General features: G+C 39.2%; 3 protein-coding genes across 4 annotated transcripts in view; 2 read left to right on the top strand and 1 right to left on the bottom strand.

Annotated features, from left to right (window-relative positions):
- actl6a (actin-like 6A) overlaps window positions 1–7,435 on the top strand; it is a 9,690-nt gene extending 2,255 nt beyond the window's left edge. The window contains exons 3-14 of one of the 2 annotated variants that reach the window (XM_035653015.1): window positions 672–846; window positions 2,458–2,558; window positions 2,707–2,804; window positions 2,992–3,086; window positions 3,658–3,773; window positions 4,379–4,468; window positions 4,603–4,664; window positions 5,011–5,125; window positions 5,309–5,389; window positions 5,962–6,057; window positions 6,184–6,270; window positions 6,684–7,435. In XM_035653015.1, the coding sequence (XP_035508908.1) occupies window positions 672–846; window positions 2,458–2,558; window positions 2,707–2,804; window positions 2,992–3,086; window positions 3,658–3,773; window positions 4,379–4,468; window positions 4,603–4,664; window positions 5,011–5,125; window positions 5,309–5,389; window positions 5,962–6,057; window positions 6,184–6,270; window positions 6,684–6,764 (1,197 nt within the window). In that variant the 3' untranslated portion in view covers window positions 6,765–7,435. The remainder of the gene's footprint in view (window positions 1–671; window positions 847–2,457; window positions 2,559–2,706; window positions 2,805–2,991; window positions 3,087–3,657; window positions 3,774–4,378; window positions 4,469–4,602; window positions 4,665–5,010; window positions 5,126–5,308; window positions 5,390–5,961; window positions 6,058–6,183; window positions 6,271–6,683) is intronic. The other variant, XM_035653016.1, reaches the window with a different exon arrangement.
- A 146-nt stretch (window positions 7,436–7,581) lies between these two features.
- On the bottom strand, window positions 7,582–10,330 carry mrpl47 (mitochondrial ribosomal protein L47). Its single transcript, XM_035653017.1, has 7 exons — window positions 10,177–10,330; window positions 9,299–9,450; window positions 9,140–9,200; window positions 8,960–9,056; window positions 8,676–8,806; window positions 8,091–8,186; window positions 7,582–7,980 (listed from the first exon to the last, which is right to left on the bottom strand). The coding sequence occupies exons 1-7, from the start codon at window positions 10,311–10,313 to the stop codon at window positions 7,869–7,871; spliced, it is 786 nt and encodes a 261-aa protein (XP_035508910.1). The 5' UTR covers window positions 10,314–10,330; the 3' UTR covers window positions 7,582–7,868.
- Window positions 10,331–10,524: 194 nt separating this feature from the next.
- ndufb5 (NADH:ubiquinone oxidoreductase subunit B5) lies at window positions 10,525–13,846 on the top strand. The gene is made up of 6 exons (XM_035652627.1): window positions 10,525–10,683; window positions 11,436–11,518; window positions 12,214–12,280; window positions 12,386–12,447; window positions 12,816–12,922; window positions 13,627–13,846. Exons 1-6 carry the CDS (start codon window positions 10,566–10,568, stop codon window positions 13,745–13,747), a joined length of 558 nt encoding a protein of 185 aa, XP_035508520.1. The 5' UTR covers window positions 10,525–10,565; the 3' UTR covers window positions 13,748–13,846.
- Window positions 13,847–14,903: the final 1,057 nt, after the last annotated feature.

Consider the following 14,903-nt stretch of genomic DNA (forward strand, 5'->3'; position numbering starts at 1 on the left):
CATCCTTCCACTTTACTGTCTGTTTTCAAAATTAAAATTAATCTTTATTATTAGTTTCTTGGTTGATAGATAATCGTAACATTTGTGTAGCGCGAACAACTGAAGTCTAGGTGATTTTTTTTTGCTTAAAATGTATTTTCTGTCGACAGACTAATCGATCAGTCGTCTTATTGTTTTAGGCCTAATTGTAATATATAATGTTCCCTCTTGGTTTGACCCGAGCTGCTGTAAAAAGCAAACATGTCACTGTAGGAAAAGCATAGCTGGCAACAATTAAATGGTTGATGGCTGAGTTACATTTAGCTGCTACGCTTTATCGTTGATGTTATTAGTAACACATGTGCTGTTCCTAACTGCGTATGGAACAACTTCAGTCCTTGTGGCTTTGAGTTGCAATGTGCAGACATTCTTTGTGCAAGATGAATTACTCAGTACACGCCAAATCATTATTACACAATAAAATCAGGTACTTTTCAGCATGTCTTAACATTTGTACGCTTTGTTTTTTTTTTTAAGTCAGAAGAGTATTGCCTCACTATCACAGTTTCACAAAAACGGGAACTTTTTCATTCAGTGTTTGGGATGGCGTTAAAGATTTTTGTGAATGATATTGGTTAACCATATGAGAATGCGTCTTGATCTGCATTCTGTCCCGTTTTATTTTTGCTCAGGCGGACTTTCCCACAGTGATAGGTGTGACCCTTGACCGAGAGGATGGCAGCACGCCCATGGAGACGGACGGTGACAAGGGCAAGCAGAGTGGCACCACCTACTACATTGATACCAACCAGCTGAGGGTACCCAGGGAAAACATGGAGGTCATGTCTCCGCTCAAGAATGGCATGAGTGAGTGTTGACCCACGGCGTGTGATTTCTTTCATGCATTAAAACCAACATACTGTGTGTGTGCAATGCTGAGAGATCTCCTATAAGAACACACATGGGGCGTGTGTGTGATCCCGTTCTTCGTCACGGTCTGTGACGTAAACTCAGAAATGAATATTTATAATCCTGACAGCTTGATCCATATCCATAATTAGACTGTTTTGGTCTGACAGCCGACTCTGTAGATGAACTCGGCACAAACCTCGCTGACGTATAGATGACTGCTGTTCATCATGAATATTAATGAGATTATTTGAAGACCAAGCCAACTCATTATTATGAGCCCTCCCGTCTAGCATCCTCTTGATGGAAGGCAAACCCCTTTCTGTTTTGGGTTAACCGCCATGTCTGCCTGACAGTGATCATATTTTCCCGTCCCGATTGGTTCGTATGTGTTGGATGTGTTGACCACCCAAAGCCAGATGTGACTCCAGAGCTGTCCTTGGTGCTGAACTGGAGCTATTGTCCTGAAATAGGGTTAAGTCACTGTTGGATCTAGGGTTAGTTTTCCACGCTATAGTCGGAATCTCAGTTTCAGTCTCAAATCCCCCCTTTTCTCCCCTGTTTTCTGTTATTTTTTGTGGTGTTTTTCTCACATCTGTTCGATGCTATCTAGCTAAAACATTATTATTTTATCAACTGGAGAACTATTATCCAAAACTAGGGCTCCAAAAACCTATTTTTTTCATTATTCACTAACATTTTGATCATAATTGTGATTAATTGATTATTTGTTTAGTATATGGAATATAAAAATAGTTTAAAAAAAAAAATGCTCCTTCAATTTTCAGTTTTCAAATAACATACATATATTAAAAGCACTACTAAGTGTAGCTGGTACCAGTGGATGTTGGCCTTTGTCTCGATGATTTAAACATTAGTCAGTTATGAAAGCCAATTCACTTCCTGTCTATTGACCGATCAGGTATTTGACAGTATATTTCCACTCTGTCCAAAACATTTCAAGCCAAACTGAAATTTTCTGATACAAATGCTACATTTTACAGGTGTGTCTGATTTCTGTCACCCTGGGAGTATTGGCGACAGCGGATGTGAAACAAGCGCTCCGGTGCACTGACCTAGCTGATGATGCTCATCAGAATCTGGTCCAGTGGAGTTTGGCTGTGAAGCTATTTAGAGACGAATGTGACACCAATCTTAATTGCAGCATAACCGCACCGTGGGACCACAGGCTCCCTCAGAGGGCTGACCTGGAACATTGGTGCCGGGTGCTCAAATTATTATCTAAAAATTCATCATTGCTCTATTTTCTCCTCCATCTGACCCAGCAGTGGCGATGATGAAAGATACGTGTTTTTTTGTGACGTTTAAAATTTATTTTAACATTTTTGGCGATCTGTAGCCATGAATAAACTAAAGACAGACATTAAAAACTATTTACCAAAACTAGATAGGGAATTTGAATTTGGCTATCCCATGTTAAGCACAGATACATGTTTGGAATCTTTTCTTCCCTGTATAATAGCCAAAAACAGTAACTTGACAGTAATTTGACAGTGTTGTTACATTTAACAAGCCCTACCCTTGTTTTCTCTTCTGCCTTGTTTACAGTTGAGGACTGGGACAGTTTCCAGGCCATTTTGGATCACACCTACAAGATGCACTTCAAGTCTGAACCCAGCTTGCATCCAGTGCTTATGTCAGAGGCATCGGTAAATACTTTTATTTACTACTTACAATCCTTAGCTCTAAGCAAAGTATTGTGAGGCGAGGAGGTGTTTTCTCTTCTTCATCATATCATGGAGAATCTTAGTAGTTTATGTTTTGCTGACAATCATTTACTGTTTTTTTTATCCGCAGTGGAACACACGAGCGAAACGAGAGAAACTAACAGAGCTGATGTTTGAACATTACAACATTCCTGCCTTCTTCCTCTGCAAATCTGCTGTGCTGTCTGCGTATCCTTTACTATTTCACTTAGTCCAGAAAAGGATGGGACAGAGCTAATATGAGTCATTTAATTGTCCCATAACTGTTCGATAGTGGTCTCAGACTACCATTTCCCGTACATAAAGTCTGTTGAACCAATATTGTATCAGTTATACGTCGAACTGTATTCCGTTTCCTTTACTCTGAGTATCTAAGCTTTGCGAATGGACGGTCTACAGGCTTGGTTCTGGACAGCGGAGCCACACACACCACAGCAATTCCAGTGCATGATGGCTACGTCCTGCAGCAAGGTGACCAATTATCATAAATCTTTCATCATAACTTGATAGTCTACCTGCAGATTTTACCTGGTCTACATATAAACCAGGCAGGGGATTCATCACCTAAGAGGATTCATGTACATTTTATGGTCCTTCATTGATTTATGTGCTTATCTTTTGTGATTTATGTTGCCATCTGCTGGTTGGCGCTTGCATCTCAGCCTTGCCAATAAATTCAGCTGTTCCCACAAGTGATCAGTTATTACAAGCTTCTATTACCGTTATGAACTATTGTTGGACAAGAGTAATTTTCAGTGAGCAATCAGGTTTCACAATCTCTTATTTTGATGTAAATGCTGCCTGATAGAAATGGCTTTTCAGTCATGTTACAGTAATGTAATGCTTTCTTGTAGCTATTTGAGTCGAATCTGCAATGTAACAAAAGGGGGAGAGTGATTCAGCAGATTGCTAATCTGACGAATCATAAGGGGCACATTATGGTCATAGTGATGTATCAAGTTGAGCAAGATTAAATATAATGTTAATCACGGTAGATTTACTTTACCTTTTTAAGTCATGTTGTATTTATTCTCTCTGACAGGAATCGTCAAATCGCCCCTGGCTGGAGACTTCATGAGCATGCAGTGTAGGGAGCTTTTTCAAGAATTAAGTGTTGAAATAATCCCCCCTTACATGATTGCATCAAAGGTAAGATATGTAAGTATTGGCATATATTTATCTAGTGTGAAACCTGCTGATGTAACCAGTTTTGCTTTGCTCCATGTTTTCCCCTCTTTTTCTCTCTCCCCTTTTCTTTCAGTCTTAACGTGTCCTATCAAAAAAGGGATGAAAAGCCCAAAAATTGTCTTTAAAAAAAAAGTTGTGTTTTGAATGTTTTGAAAACAATATTCTTACATACAGTTGTACAGATCATACAGTGGTAGAAATATATTTTTCTCTTGTTATCACTGTATGGACTGATTTTGCTTGTAAATCTGATTAACTGGCTATTTGGATACATACATGTCAATGCATATTAACATCCATTTTTTAAAAGGGGTGATTATAATGTTAGCTCTTGGTTTTACATACATGTAAAACAATATGGATTGAACCAGTTTACAGCCTGTAGCACACCGGTCCAAGTTTGTAAATCAAAACCAAAAGAAATCCCAAATTATGACCAGAGGGGTTTAACTTTACTGTGTGTGTTTTTTAGTTTTTAGTTTTTTTTTTACATTATGTACCTACAGTATGCATTGTTCCTTATTGTCATCTTCCTTCATACCAGACCATGTCAATCACAGGGTTTGTCATTACAGGATTCAGTGCGGGAGGGATCCCCAGCCAGCTGGAAGAAGAAGGAGAAACTACCTCAAGTCACCCGCTCATGGCACAACTACATGTGTAACGTAAGCAGCAAACTCGCACTCTTTTACATTTGTTGTATCATTGCAGTAATAAAGGAATTATTATTTTATAGTTGGTTGGTATGTGTTGTGTTTTGTTTAGTGTGTGTTCAACTCGTCTTTCCTTTTGTCTGCAGTGTGTGATCCAGGACTTCCAGGCATCTGTGCTGCAGGTGTCAGACTCGCCATATGATGAACAGTAAGAGCATTATTTACAACTTAATCTGTCCATTTCGTAGACATGTTTCACTCCAGTTCAACAGATTCCCACTACTTGGCCCCTCTAGGAATACACAATATATTGCATGTAGTGTGTAGTCTTAAAACCTGCAAGTATTTGAGGTTCCCACACCAGTGCTTTCCAATGCTTCTCCCACATATGCTTTTCAATTTATGTAAAAAAATAAACGAGTATTGTAGTTTTATCCACCTGTCATGGTTTATTTTGCAATAATTACCAACTTGATGTACATAATCTATGGAGGTTTGCATACTAAAGGTATACATCATCTAAAAGGTTAAAATGTTCGTTTCTCTTTCTTTAGGGTTGCTGCACAGATGCCCACAGTGCACTATGAGCTGCCCAACGGCTACAACTGTGACTTTGGGGCTGAGAGGCTGAAGATCCCAGAGGGGCTGTTTGACCCCTCGAACGCCAAGGTGTGTGCCCACTCATAATTCTAGTTTAAATGTGGAGGTTACAAAGTAAAGTAGAAACATAACCCATACTGCTGTTAAATAAGGAAAGTTCTCTTAGGTGTCCAGATGTGTTGCTTCATATGTGTTATGAATTTGTTTTGTGGAAATGTAATTTAGTGTTTGTGTTTGTTCTGACCACTTCAGGGCCTGTCTGGAAATACCATGTTGGGAGTTGGCCATGTGGTGACAACCAGCGTGGGAATGTGTGACATCGACATCCGGCCGGTGATTATCAAGATGTTTAAAACATGGCGTGCAATGTTTTTTGGTGGCTGAAATATGTTTCCTGTTCTTTGAGACAATTGAGTTGATTTGAGATAAATTTAGCCTCGCCCGGGAAATGTAGATACAGTAAAGGTGAATTTTGGGCTCATTCAATTAAAATACAGCATAAAACGCTGTGAAAGAAAACAGTGATTAACAGTGTCTTGTATTTTGATGATTAGTTCTGACCATGGCGTTTGACCAGTAGTAGTGAAAACAAAATGTTTCACACACTACGTGATGTCAACAAAAATGTAGAAATGCAAGAAATCTGAAATGAATGTAAACAAGGCTGGTTGGGGCAAATTGGGTATGCCCAAAAAATATGTATATTTAAACCCCTGAAATGTATTCATAGTCACTGTTCGATGTCCAACAATGTGACGTTATCACAGAATTTATTCAGTGTCTGATTAGAGGCAGTGTTTTTATAAGAGTGCCTGCGTGTTGCACTTTCACTTTTTGCTCCCAAATCTTCAGCATTGCTTTAAAACCAGAAAGTCTCTTTTGCTGACCTGTGACTTGTGTCTCAGGGTCTGTATGGCAGTGTGGTGGTGACTGGAGGAAACACACTCATTCAGGGCTTCACAGACCGACTGAACAGAGAACTCTCCCAGAAAACCCCTCCGGTGAGTTAACGCCACTACTTCCTCACATATTCTGATTAACACTATTATTTTAAGCTTTAGTGATTCAAATGCAAATTCAAAATACAGTGCGTGTTGTTGTTTATCATGTGTGTCTTTGATTTGCAGAGCATGAGGCTGAAGCTGATAGCCAACAACACTACAGTGGAGCGCCGGTTCAGTGCCTGGATAGGAGGCTCCATCCTGGCATCACTCGTAAGGACACACAGCTAAAACTGTTCTATGAGAATATATCAACATCTTTAAAAAAAAAAAGTTTTTTAATCTTTATGACAGGAAACTGTCTCTCACACACTGATGGGAATAAGAGCAACAACTCCAGAGCTAGTGGCTCAGGCTACCAATAGCTGTTGTTTTTCAGAATAAGGGCAGAATACTGTGGCATTCATACCTAAAGATTTGAAGGGACATTTTCTATTTTATCTCTGATTTATTACATAGATGGAATATTTGTAGTTTTTAGGAAAATGTACTTTTTCTGATGTGTAGGTTTATTCTGCGTGAGAACTGTGTTTAATTTACTTTGCTCCCCAGCGTTGTCTTTAGTTATGTGTGTGTACCCTTTTTCCTGATGTATTCAAACGAAAAATGTTTTCTTTGTCCGACAGGGAACCTTCCAGCAGATGTGGATCTCCAAACAGGAGTACGAAGAGGGAGGAAAGCAGTGCGTGGACAGAAAGTGCCCTTGATTTTGACAACCAATCATAACCCTCCTTGTCACAAGCTCATCATGAGTCATTCACCTCTGACCCTGGACTCAGGAACACCTCTGGATGATCGCTCTTGTCTTGTATGATTTTGTTTTTAAAAATAACTGAGTTTGTCCATATTCTGCCTGTCTGATTTTCACAATAAATCACAGACAGTCATAAACACCTACAAAATAAACTGGTTTGCCTTATCTTTAGGATTGGTGTTTTGCAGAAACTTTGCAACTTTAAAAACTCAGTTTTCTGGAATTGACAAAAGCTTGACCTTGCTACCTATTGCCCATGTCTTTGTCTCCACTTTAGAGTCTGACATGGTCTGTGGGACATTAAATATCAGCATGTTGGTCCTACACTGGCACTGGGGGGAAAAACAATGTGAGAAATGCAATTTGTTGTCCAAAGTTTCTGCAAAATACTGATGAGGCAAAATTTGGGTGTGTGTATTAAGAACAACCTTACAGTTTGGGGTGAATGTCTTTGTCCATACGCCGTTCTCTCTTTCTTTGTGTAGTAAGCTCATCTTAGGCAAAGGCCAGTCAGTTCTCGCCTGTGCTTGAGTGTGAGTGTCAACTCAAATCTGTATTTAATTTTCACTTTGCTTGTCACTGGCTACATATTGTCTTTTAAGAATAAAGTCCTTTTTTGTTAAATGTTTCTTTAAATGAGTGTGATAAAAGTAGAATACTTTTACATGTACATGGTTATTTTAATTCAGAGGGTTTCTTGGTTGTCTGACATGAAACGTTTACATTTAGGTAACAGTATCAAGTTACTAGTAAAATAAGATGAGGAAAACTCAGTACATGAGGTGTGTTTTAATATGACGTATGAAAACAGTGACCAAAACATTTCATGGTGATGAAGCATAATTTATGTTACAGGTTCAGATTACTGCTAGACAAATACACTCAGATTCTACATGGGACAAGTTTCAGACCAACTTCAGATATTTGACATGAGCTGATTCAGACTTGAGTATTCATATCAACTTATATCAGCTGATAAAATGTGTTAGGACTTGTGTCTAGACGACTCACAGCTGTCAAAACCTCCTGAAATTGTTCAAAATGTGTGTTTGAAATTTCACGATGCAGGAACTTTGATGTGAGGCAACTTTTCCTTGAGTTTGATCAGAGTTTCTTTTTCTCTGTTGGCCTTCCTGGCCTTGTCTCGAAGATGCTTCTCTATGCGCAGCCTGCAGGACAGAAAAGTGAGAAAATAAACATTTAGATTTTTGTAAAGATCTAAAAAAAAAAAAACAACATAACTCTCCGCACAATATAAAAGATATGTGGCATATCTTACCTGATGTGTGGTTGGACAAACGAGGGTGTGTAGAACCTCTTTCGCTTGTACCTTTTGTTCATGTACCAAGGAATAGCATACTCTTTGAATCGATACCTGAGGGAAAGACAAGTGTACATGAGTGATTCTACTTCACATAATTCATTTAACAACCATATTACAAACCACCCGCAGACAGTCTAAAGTCAGCGTTGCCTACAGTTTAAAAGTTCTGTTGAAACCAAAACCAGATTGGAATAGTAATGGATATGTGTGACTATAAACCTCACATGGATCCAAGTTTGCTTAAAAAAGGTTTTTTTTGTTTAATTTTTCACAATAATTTGACTCCAATGTGAGTAAACAAGATTAGGACAAAATGACAAAAAAAAAAAAGTGTTTTCAGTGTTGATCACTAACAGGCAGCAAATGTGTATCATGTCTCCTGTGGTCTGCAAAAAAAAACAAAAACAAAAAACAGCTCCATGGTGCTACTTGAGGTCAAAAACTCCACAAGAAACCTTTAAAGTGTTAATTAAGAGGGCTTCATTCTCCATCTATGTGTGCCTGTGTGACAAGAATGTATACAGAGACCCTTCCCCTTACCAGTAGACGTATCCAAACACGTTCCTCCTCCAGGTTCCTGGTCTGCCTTTCTCCTGTCCTGTCTGCAGCAGACGCAGTGCAGTCTCTCTCTCCTTCACCGTCGTCTCCAGTCTGATTATCGACCGTTCAACCTGGGAGCAGGAAGAAAGCAAGATTTACCTTAACCAGGGCTCCTGTTTTAACACAAACACCCACAATACTCCATGTACAAACCTTGCATCCCACCTAACTCTGCCAAAATTGATCCGTCAAATCTAATGATGTCACTTGAGCATCATACGAACCTTCCTTAATCTTTCTGGACTTGGCATCTGAACCCTTTGCCTTCTTGCCTCCTGCTCAAGTGTGAGCAGCATGTTCTTTTCTTTCAACAGCACATACCTGAAATAAAACAAAGAGTGTTACACACAGCCAATAAACGTTTACACACTGTGAATCGCCAGTGTAATCTCAACAGTGCTTACCAGAGTTTGTGTAAATCTTCATTGCTCTTTGTTCTCAGTTGTTTGGCAGTCCATGGTGCACCTATAAGATTATAACAAACCAAAAATGTGTGAAATGCTGCCATCATGCCTGGTGGGCAGTAACAAAACCGTGACACATATAATATTTCGGTGTTTTACCTGACTTCACGGTGGCCTCTCCCCAGTTCTCAGGGAGGTCAAAGAACTCTTCCAGCCCTCTTCTGCTGATGGTTGTGTGCAGGGCTCGACACTGACCTACTGAGCTGCTCGGGCTGTACCAAAAGGGCAGGGCAACCAGTGGAGACCTTTCCCTGGTGGATGCAATATAAATTCACATAACAAGACTTCAATCCGCCGCAAATTACAAACTGCATGTTGTTTTCCTATGATTGCACCTAGGTTGAAGTTGAGTTTAGGCAAATCCTAAAACAAGTGCATTATGCTTCTCTTAAAATGTCTCCTCTCTTCCTTCCTTCCTTAGCTACTGCCCTCTTTTCCTTTCTGACCCAGAAAATGCTTTTAGTGTTTATTTTTGCAAGACACCAAATAGAAGATTAAACAGTATTTGATATATTATTAGAAACATGATGGCACGTTTAAACACAGGGAAAAGAACCGTGAAGTAACAACAGATGTGCTTGCAGAGCCCAAAAAGCCAAGAGGCCTATTGTGTGTAAATCTGACTTAGACATTTAAAGTTCTGGCAAAGACTTATTTAGGCTGAGGCTGGTACTGCTATCTGAACAGGTGCTATAGGAAGTAAAAAAGCAGCTTTAAAGTCTCCTTTTACAGAGCTCTCTCCTAAAAAAGCACCTCAATGTATTAATTATTAATAAATGTATTATTTTAGTATACTTTAAGTATACTGTTGGTCTGTCACATTAAATACAAGGGCTGATGCTGCTGTTTTATTCGCAGATAATGTTTTTACATAATCCACAAAAACCATCAGTGGGCATCAGAGCCAGTGTTAGCTATGAACACGTTGACTTTAACGTCGTTGTATGTGATGTTTAACACACTGCAAAGCGTCTTACCTGTAAACATGAGCCTGGTACTTGGTTGTACTAGCAGCACAGAGCTGAGGGTTTATCGCTGAAGATATCCTTAAGACATTTTGAAACTGTTTGCAAAGAGTCAAAACGCGTCCTGCCTTGGAGGACGCCGCCGCCATCTTTGCTGTAGTACTTCCCACATTACCCGTCATGCACTTTTCCACACTAAATATATATTTTTTTATTTGGCTTTTTTCGAGTTATTAATGTTTGTTTATATGATACATGTATATGCCGTGCTTACACAATAATACCACTAAACTAGAAAATTAATTTAACGGATCTGCCCTCATCAAAAATGGCGGTTTCCGCTTCACTCTTTAATCGACGAATCAGAGATCGTGTTGTTGAGCCGTCGTCCCTCAGTAACGATGGTGGGAATGAGTTTTCTCAGGTCTGCTGCTGCTTTTGCAGCCAGACTGAGTCCTCTGAAATCGGGAAATAATGCGGCAAACTTACTCACCCGAGCAATCCCACAGACAAATAAAGGTAAGGAACACCCTGGTCGTTGAAAGAGTGAGAAGTTTGAGCCCAAAGGTGGTCGTCTCTTCTTATGACCTTGCGCCGGGGCTTGTTAGCCTGCTAACATTAGCTGGTAACGTTTGTCCCGCTGTCAACAAAAACTATAAAGAAAGTAACTTAAGGTTAGTACTTTAATAGTTGGCTACAGGTAGCTGCTAATGACATTTTTAAACTGCTCCTTTGATTAAAGTAAATGTCATTCAGCCGGTGTCATAGTTCCTTTATAGCGTTTGAATGACAAATTATCATTTCTCCTCATATAATCATGATACAATACAAAATACTGTGGTTTATTGTCTTTCTGTCTAAATGAATCAGCACGTTGTTTGTATTTTATTTTTTGTTTTCATAAACTGTAATAACCCGAGAGCTTAAATACGAGAGAAATGTGTATATTTACAATTAGTCGGATTTTATTTCAGTAAACCACTTTAAAACCCATTTGACTCAGTGGGATGCACATTAAACATTTTTTTTCTAAACCTTCGTAAATAATGATCACAACAGTCATTGTGTTCATATTGTCCTCCCGATTTATTTAAGACACACGAGGAATGATCCTCAGTAATGTGGATATCACGAGGCACTGATTGTTCAGTATTGATATGAACCTTATGTTAAGGAATATCATGTTAGTATATATCATGATGTCATTAAAGCACCCAACATTAATTAAGGTAATAAGTGGTCATGGCACTGTCCCCTGTCTTATTTTGCAGTGGCCGTTCGTTCGGGTCATGGAAAGAAATTGTTCTTCATCAAAGCCTCTGACTTCTATGACAGGAGATTTTTGCGCTTATTGGTGAGTATTACACCATCTCATTTATTGCCAGTGATCCTGACTAATGAAAGGGGTTGTCCAAGCCCAGATATGGTAGCTGCAGTTAATAGATAATAAGATTGATGCTAGCTGCAGTAAATCTTCATAAACAGCTGTCTGTCAAAAGCTAAGACACTAAAGTGGAGCCCTGCTGTACCCACTCACTATTTTAAAGGTTGGACAAGGATATTAAAAGCTGGTAATGTACATTTACTCAAATTCAGCCTCACCAACAGTCATTAAAGTTGTATTCTTTTGGGTATTAGTGGTCAAAACTGTTGGAATTTACTTATCAAATCCACCTGAATAAGTACCACGCATTATCGCTCTTTTCTGTATCATATTTGTATTTATTTTTCACTAATGCAGAAGGACTGGCATTTGGTTATATTCAACAAGAGAATAAACTTTACAAAGAGCCAGTAGGGAGCCTTGCAAGTCAAACCCAGAGTGGACAGAATTTCTGGTCTAACAATTACTCCTGTGTTTGTAGTTTCTATGATATAGAGGTGCAATGTAAGGAAATAAACTACTTTTGCATAAAAGTAACAATTATTTTAGACGTGGCTTTGTTAGACCTCCAGACTCGTTTACCCCTCATGCAGAACTACATTAGAATATTGAATATTTAAATATTATTTAATTCAAATTTGTTGGTCTTTTATTTTTTTCTTTAGCACTTTTATATCCTGCTGACCGGCATTCCTGTGGCTATCATAGTCACATCTGTGAATGTTTTCATTGGTAAGTAAGCATATTTCTTAAAGTTTGAAGATGTAATTTAATGAATGAATCTAAAGAAGTTGCATGTTACTTTGAATTGAACTGGAGTGTGATTGTGTTGTGAAGGTGAGGCAGAGCTGGCTGAAATTCCTGAGGGCTATGAACCTGAACACTGGGAGTACTACAAGGTATGTAGCTAACATCGTATCTCATTAGTTCTTTCACAAGTTTTTATGTGTCACTGATCGGGATGGGCTGAAATTAGGAATTGGGCATCACAGTATGTACATACTGTAATCTTCCTTTCCATCACGAAGCTTTTGCTGCAGTGTCAACCTTTCAAACAGCTGTTTTTGCCTCTAATGTTTATTTATAGGCATATTCACAGTGCTATTTGGACTTCTATAATTCTAGATTTTCCAGAAAGAAGTTGGTGTACAGTTCTTCTTACATTCACATGGTGATAATTTAGAGAAATGTGAAAGGATCAAATTTAATATTGTCACAAATAAATGATTGAACTAATTTATTTGGATCAAATACTTGTGTTTTGCAGCACCCCATCACCAGGTGGATTGCACGGAACATCTATGACTCCCCAGTGAAGGACTATGAAAAGATGATGGCTGCAATCCAAATTGAGAAAGAAAAGGCAGATGAGAGGTGAGTGTTCGTACCGGTGTGTAGCTTCTGACATCAGAATCCAGAAAGCGGTTGTGATAACATATCATATCCAACATATCTTGCCTTCTTGTTTGTTACACACCAAACAGACGTGTTTATGCTTATGAAGACTGCATGTAAATATGTGAATAAAAGGGGATGTTTCTCATCAAGCACATATCCGGTATAACACCAAATGCAAACTGTCTGTGAGATGTTAGACCAAAAGGATGGTGGGCCTCTTGATGCAACACCTGGGGAAAATCCAGCTCTCCACAACTCTCACTCTGATGAAACTCAATCTGCAACTGGTTTCTGTTCCTTTTGTATCCAGTCTGTAATCGTTGGAAATCAGTAATAATTAAATCTATGTTTCTTTATGTTGGGGCCAAAGTGGTGGGGCTGTTGAGGCTCTCAAATCCTCTCAATAGATCCCTGAACACAAAGCAGGGTTGACATAACTATGAGCACCACTGACATACACAGCACTGTCACACATTTAGATTCCAGTCAGATTTCTTTTTTTCCAGAAGTTTATTTTAATCACAATCGCAAAAAGGAAGGTTGGATATTTTAGAAGAAAAACACTGTCTGTTTTGGATTTGTCAGAAGCGAGCGAAGGATGTAGCTCTAACACTAGCTTGCCCCGCTTTCCATTTCTGAAGCCTGTTTTGATAAATTCACTGCCCGTTTGTCATCAACAGACTGACACAGTTGGAGGTGCGTCGACAGATGAGGCAGAAGGGAGACGGCCCCTGGTTCCATTTGAACACCCCCGACAAGGAAATGATTGACTATGGCCACAAGTCAACACCTGACAATTAATCCAGAGGTGTCTGCCATCAGTACATCATGCCGATCAATCTAACTGTTTGTACATTTTTTCCCTCTTCTTGCCTAAATAAAGTATCTATGTGGTCTACATTTTTACCTCTAGTGTCTTTATTGGCTTCATGCTCCAAATATATTATAGGTTGCATTGCACAGTGGCTGAGTGTATGGCACTCTGCTGCATGTAGAAGGTCCACTGTTTCTGTTTGGGTTTCCTCCGTGTGCTTCCGAGTGCTTGTCTATCCATATGTGTCAGCCCTGTACCTGTCTAGGTGGTATCCTGCCTCTCACCCAGAATGCGAGGGGATAGTCTCCACCCTGCAAAGGATAACCAGGTGCAGATAGCGGATCCACTGCAGTCCAAGTACTCAAACACCATTCTGATTCTAAAATGGACATATGTATAGGCACAAACATTTTTGCACTTCTATGTAAATGCATACACTGACTGACACATGCATATGCACATTGTTTTATTTGTTTGTTTTTTTAAATGATCCTGAATCTGATTTATACCTTTTGTTTGTAAGAACCTAACTAGGGCTGGGAGCTGCGAATGAACTGTATTTTACATAGTGCTTAAATCCAAACAGGGCATTTAGCTATATACAGTGCATACGAAAGTATTCACAGCACTTCACTTTTTCCACATTTCATTATGTTACAGCCTTATTCCAAAATGGATTCTATTTTTATTTTTTTCTATTTTTTCCTCAAAAGTCTACACCATACCCCATAATGACAACATGAAAAAAGATTTTTTTAAATGTTTGCAAATTTATTAGAAATAAAGAACGAAAATAAAATATGTACAGTCTTTTGGAATATGAAGCCACAAGCTTGGCACACCTATCTTTGGCTAGTTTCACCCATTCCCCTTTACAGAACCTCTTGACCTCCATCAGGTTGGATGGTGAGCGTTGGTGGACAGCCATTTTCAGGTCTCTCCAGAGATGCTCAATGGGATTTAAGTCTGGGCTCTGGCTGGGCCACTCTAGGACATTCACAGAGTTGTCCTGAAGCCACTCCTTCGATATCTTGGCTGTGTGCTTAGGGTCGTTGTCCTGTTGAAAGACGTCGCCCCAGTCTGAGGTCAAGAGCGCTCTGGAGCAGGTTTTCTTCCAGGATGTCTCTGTACATTGCTGCATTC

The sequence above is a fragment of the Morone saxatilis genome, unplaced genomic scaffold (assembly GCF_004916995.1).
Source record: "Morone saxatilis isolate NCDOM2014 unplaced genomic scaffold, NCSU_SB_2.0 Contig12, whole genome shotgun sequence".
NCBI lineage: Eukaryota > Metazoa > Chordata > Actinopteri > Moronidae > Morone > Morone saxatilis.

Coding starts and splice junctions, on each gene's coding strand:
- mrpl47 (XM_035653017.1), bottom strand. CDS start 10,313: ATGGCGGCGGCGTCCTCCAAGGCAGGACGCGTTTTGACTCTTTGCAAA. Junction 9,201..9,298: donor AGAGGCCACCGTGAAGTCAG/GTAAAACACCGA, acceptor ATAATCTTATAG/GTGCACCATGGACTGCCAAA. Junction 8,807..8,959: donor GTCCAGAAAGATTAAGGAAG/GTTCGTATGATG, acceptor TCCTGCTCCCAG/GTTGAACGGTCGATAATCAG.
- ndufb5 (XM_035652627.1), top strand. CDS start 10,566: ATGGTGGGAATGAGTTTTCTCAGGTCTGCTGCTGCTTTTGCAGCCAGA. Junction 12,448..12,815: donor AACACTGGGAGTACTACAAG/GTATGTAGCTAA, acceptor TGTGTTTTGCAG/CACCCCATCACCAGGTGGAT. Junction 12,923..13,626: donor AAAGAAAAGGCAGATGAGAG/GTGAGTGTTCGT, acceptor TGTCATCAACAG/ACTGACACAGTTGGAGGTGC.